Here is a 5,831-nt window from a genome sequence, read left to right as displayed (position 1 = left end):
GGCGGCTTCGGCTTCGGAGGCCTGGGCTGCTTCAACGGCGGCAGAGCCCGCTACCCCTGCTAAGGGCCTCACGCACTGAGGATGGACGTCTGTGTCACTGATCGCACATGGGATCACCAGCCATGACTCTTCGTTTAAAGGCACAAAACAAGCAAACACGGATCAACATCAGCTCATGCTTTCTGGGAAGACAAGCACAATAACTTCATTCTGTCTTTGCAACTCAAATTGTGGCCTTTACACTTGGCAATCACCAAGTGGATCTTTCTTTTAACTGTATTTTCCTCAATAAAGTTCTCACGCATGCCAGCCTCAGATTCCTCCTCTTCCATTCTCTGCCCATTGCTCTTCCAATTCACCCAGATTTTGAATGACAATACTGAACAGTAATGCTCTTTCTCCTTCACCCACTACAAAACATGGCTCTAGAAACCATCATGCCAGCTCCAAAAGGGCCCCAAGACCTCCTCTTGCAACCATGTCACCATCAAGAGCATTGGTGGCTAGCAGATGGCCTTCATTACGTCCCATAGCATCTACACTTGTCCAACCAAAATCTTGGGCACACCAAGGCTTTTCTGTCCATGGCCTCTCATACAACATTGCTTGGCCAGCACACATTTGATTCCTTTCCCTCCCAGACAAGATTGTTGCACATTTAGCAGGAACATGGTCACAGAATCATTATCTTAATCAGCATTGTATTGAGGTCATATACTAGAATTGCCTTGCTGAACCCCAGTCAGGAATAGCAGGCTGTCCACAATCAGGTCCTGTCCCATCATCCAGGTTTTTCATGAAGACACTGAACAGCACTGGCTTTATTTCCCAGTACTGGTCTATACAACTATGGATTTATCATAGCAGGACCCTGTGAGACTCACCTCAGACCACTGTTCCCTCGTCTTCAGCCACTTTTAAGATCATCTCAGCATGCACTTACCTGAGCAGTTCGCTGACAGTTTGTCTACGAGCACATCATAGGAGGAAGCCTCAAACCTTTCCTAAAGGCAACGTCATCAAATGTCACTGCATCCCTTCATGCACTAATCTGGTCACTTCAGTGAGGAAAAACTGAGGTGGGTTTGTACATCCGTACTCTCTATTCCCATCACTTCTTACCCATTTTCTGCTCAGCAGCACTTTCTGGGAGCATTTCCTTCACCTCCTTCCCAGTGACTAATGTCAGGCCGACCAGCCTGCGGTTCCTCACAGCTTCCTTCTTCATTACTTGAAGACAGGAGTGGGATGAATCTCTTCCGGTTTTCAGGAACCTCTCCTCATTACCGTGATCTCTCTAAGATAATTGATATCAGCATGGCCAACACATCAGATCCTCACCGCTCATGGGTGCAATCCAACTGGTCCATTGGACTTATGCAGAGCCTTCCTGTTTCCCTCAAAAGCAAGCACTCTTCACCACTATGACAGCCTGGAAAACACTCACTCTCTTGACCAGGGACAGTCCTACCCATCAGTTTCCCCTTTGGGATGCAAATATCGCCACAATTGCCTCAGGTCTGCAGCTCATGACAGACTGTGCCCATTGAGTTCCCCGAGGCAACAGCCAAATCCTCTTTCTGACCAACACACGCTGTGCAGGAAAATAGCCTCACTCCTCAACACTCAGCCCAAACGCCGTGTTTCACCAGCCTGCCCTTTCTGACAGACCCACTCGCCCTCTGCCTTTCCTGACCCTCATGGCCCCTCCCAGACCTAACAAACCAGCCCAAAAGAAACCCATCTATCAGTATGCCCATCCCAGCACCACACTGTGAAGGAGCTAGCCCCCTCCGAAAATGGCATTCCAGTGCAGTGGCCAGTGCCACTGCATCACAGAGCTTGCTAGCCCTGCACCAGGCGTCAGAGGACAGCATCCAGGTCTCACAGACAACCCTGCCCTGCCTACCTGGACAGCTCCAAGGAGGGCCCCAAGCAGGCACGGCACAAAACACGCAGCCTCCTTTCTCCCAGATACCGCCTTCCAAGAACCAGGGGCATCCAGCCAGCCATGTAGCGCACCCAGAGGGAAAGACAAGAGATAAAGGCTGGCTAACGAGCTGCGACAAGCTCAGGGAGGGAACAAATGCAGTAGAATCAGAGAATGAAGTTTTGATGGATCCACAAGGATAACTGCCCAACTCATGCCTCCACACTGCACTCCTTAAAAATTACATAGCAAATCTGAAAGCACTGTCCAAATGCTTCTTGATCTCCGGCAGCCTTAGTGATTGTGCACTGCCCTGGGGACCATGTTTCATGGCCACCACCCTCTAAGTTTCAGAACCTCTCCCTAACCCCCAGTTGAACCTCCTTTGACACAGTTTGATGCCATTCCCACAGCTCCTGTTCCTGTCACCAGAGAGCAGAGCTGCCCCTCCTTTCCCCTGTGAGGAGCTGTAGGCTGCCGCCAGGCCTCCCCTCTGTCTCCTCTTTGCAGAACAAACCAAGGAACTTCAGATGTTCCAGACCTTACTCCATCTTTGTAGACCACTTGTGGACACTACTCAATAGTTTTATATCCTTCTTGTTTTGGGGAAGTCAAAACTGAACAGAATATTTGAGGTGAAGCCAGTGCAGCACAGAGCAGAGTGGGACAACCCTACCCTCTCCCACTTGCAGTGTATGGCTCAATGTACCCCAGGGTGCGGTCAGCCCTTTTGGCTGCCAGGCCACACTGCTGACTCAGATTCAAATTGACATCAGTCAGAACCTCCTGATCTCTCTCTGAGTGGCTGCTGTTAGGTCTCGTCATCAAAACGTCTTCTCTCCAGGGTAGCCTGGTCCCAGATTCAGAATCCAGCACTTCCTCTTCTCAAACTTCAAGCCATCGATGATGGACCAGCCCTCTGGTCTGTCAAGAGTTCTCTGCAAGGACTTCCTGATCCTGAGAGAGTCAACGGCTCCTCTGTAGTTACTGTCATCCACAAACGCCTTTAAGTCTGGCACCCAGATCATTTAGTAAAACATGGAAGAGAACACTCCCAAAATTGGAACTCTCAAGAATTAGACACCTGACTGGCCACCTCCCTGATGTAACCACATCTAATAAAAGCCTTCAATTTGAACTTCCAAGACAGCAGTTCACTCAATGTATTATGTATTTGTCTAGATATATGGTGGACATGTCCTGCAGAAGGTTACGGTGAAAACAGTAGGAATAACTTTGATGAAGATCACAGAAATTACACCTATAAGGTTCCCTTGGTGAACTAGATGGGGAATCATCCCAGAAAAGTAAGAGCCAACATCTCTGAACCAGGATACCTCGAATGCCCAGACCAGGCATCCAGGGATGTTTGGAACTGACAACTCGTATGACAACAAAGACACAAACCCTATTGCACAAGAGCCATGCAATGACCTCACTAACAACACTGCTCCTTGTCTGTGTTTTGGCCACTTCTTCCGCATGCCCTGACACAAACGTGCAAGATTGCTCCTTTGGCCTCCAATCCTCTCCCTTGAAAGGTGCTGCCAGTGCCAAATGGACACATCCTCATGAAAAGGACACAACAAGGCAGAGTTGCTGGAAGAACAACACACACCACATGTCTCGCAACACTACGTGATGCAAGAGTATCTTGCAGCACTGAGAAAAGGTCCTTGACAGTCCACTTTGGGGTAAGCACAGGGGACCTGCCTCCAACTACACTCGGTGCCCTCCATCACAAGGCTCTGGGCCCAGGCCTTCAGCCAGCTGCTTTCAGTCCACTTTGCTCTCCTCTTCTCTAACCCACACTGGCTCAGCTTCTGGAAGAGCACGGCATGGGATATGGTCTGAAATCATACAATTATCAAATCGTCGAAGGGTGAAGGTTGGAAGAGATCTTAACCATCATCCATTCTGAGGGCTGATGGCCTGCACCCACTCATGCTGGCCAAGGTCCCATCTAAACTGGCCTTGAATACCTCCAGAGATGAAGAATCGACAAGTTGTCAGGGCAGCTTGTGCCAGGGAGTCACCAGTGCCTGAGTCAAGAATTTTTTCCTAACATCAGAACCAAATTTCTCCTCATTCTCTTAAAATGTCCTATCACTATCAGACAGCATAAAAAGTTAGTTCCCCTCCTACTTCTAAGCTCCCCTCAAGTACTGGAAGGCCACAGTGAGATCTCCCTGGAGCCAGCTCTTCTCCAGACTGAAGAAGCCCAACTCCCATAGCCTTAATTCACAGCACATGTGCTCCAGCCCTTTGATCTGCTTTCTGGCCCTCCTATGGACACACTCCACACAGCTCCCTCAGCATTCCTGGGTGACACCCAGCAGGCCTCACATACTAAGCACATCCAGTTGAACAGCCGCTCTCTGTACTTTGCTCCATCTTCCTCAGAAACACAAGTACTGCTGAGCTCAGCAGCAAGACACAAAGCACTCGCCTCAGCTGAACGGAGGAATGCCCTGTACTCCTCAGCTGTGCCCTTGACAGCATGGCCTGGAGTGGCTCACGGCTGCATCCCCATGTACCATGTATGCTTCCAATTTCCCTATGGAATCTCCTAATCCTCCTCGTATCCATCAAAGCCCATGCAGACAAATGGCTTCACCCACTGACACTCAACTCAACTATGATCCCATAACCTCTGCTTCAGCCTTCCAGATCAACCCACTGACCTTCAGCTCAGGGCTTGCTATCACTCAACCAGGCCTGAGAGGACTGCGTCCTGCTCTCACAAACAGCGCTCCACTGCCTGAATACGCTACAATCCCCATGGACAGCCCTAAGCAGAAACTACACAAAACAGGCAGCAACCCTGTTCCCAACTAAAACCTTGAAAGCACAGAGGGAACCAAGATGCCACTGCAGCATACCCGGTGGCAAAGACAAGGGCAAAGCAGATGCAAAGGGAATTGGGATGAAGGCCTGCAGGGAGAAAACGCAATGCAAGTGACAGGGTCTCATGCCAAACACGCCGGGGAAGCCCAGAGCAGCCTGCCAAGGATGCCAGGAAATGGGGTACCCGCCACACAATGCAGTCACAAACCACACAACATAAATGCTAAGACGTGACCTCACTCCTGAGACCACACCTCTCCCATGTTTAGATGCATTTTCCAACCACCCTCATGAGGCACGCCTTGTGTACAGATCCACCAGAATAGTCATTCTCGCTTAAAAAATGCCAACAGGGTCAAAGGATCAAATGCACAACATAAGGAAATGAAAAGGCAGCATTCTGGGAAGGCAGACACACCCCACCTCATGACTGACCAAGCTCTGGCATGCAACAGCAGCTCGCTGCACAATGCTGCCATGCGCAGAGGCTCTCTCCAAGCCCTCGGGCGCTCACACAGCAGCATAAAAGCCGGCCCTGCACCTCACTCCCTCACACCCTTCTCCTGACGCCTTCTCCTCTGCCCTCCTCCAGGTGAGCCTGCACTCCGCTGCCCTCCTTCGCCCGCCCCACATGGCCCAGCTCTCCACACTCCCTCTGCCTCCAGCCCCAGCAGCCCTTCCACCTCCTCACTGCCATGCTCCCCCCAGCCCTAAACCACAACTGCCCCATCCCTGGGAAGTACGCAGCACCGCTCCTTTCACGCCCCAACACCTCCGCTTACCCAACCGCCTCTCTTCCAGGGACCCTCCACCCCACAGCCATGTCCTGCTACGACCTCTGCCGCCCCTGCGGACCCACCCCGCTGGCTAACAGCTGCAACGAGCCCTGTGTCAGGCAGTGCCAGGACTCCCAGGTCGTCATCCAGCCTTCCACCGTCGTGGTCACCCTGCCGGGACCCATCCTCAGCTCCTTCCCCCAGAACACCACCGTCGGATCCTCCGCATCAGCTGCCGTGGGCAGCGCCCTCAGCTCCCAGGGAGTGTCCATCTCCTC

The 5,831-nt window shown here is 51.5% G+C and overlaps 1 protein-coding gene across 1 annotated transcript; it reads left to right on the top strand.

Moving 5' to 3' along the window:
- Positions 3,981 to 5,826, top strand: LOC110394051 (feather keratin 2-like; the record flags this gene model as incomplete). The annotated part of the gene is made up of 1 exon (XM_021387677.1): positions 3,981 to 5,826. A coding segment is annotated over exon 1 (354 nt), but the record flags the coding sequence as incomplete, so codon positions are not given.

The sequence above is a fragment of the Numida meleagris genome, chromosome 2, assembly GCF_002078875.1.
Source record: "Numida meleagris isolate 19003 breed g44 Domestic line chromosome 2, NumMel1.0, whole genome shotgun sequence".
Classification (NCBI taxonomy): Eukaryota; Metazoa; Chordata; class Aves; order Galliformes; family Numididae; genus Numida; species Numida meleagris.
The sequence above is the reverse complement of the archived record's forward strand: the minus strand, read 5'-3'. Positions and strand labels throughout refer to the sequence as shown.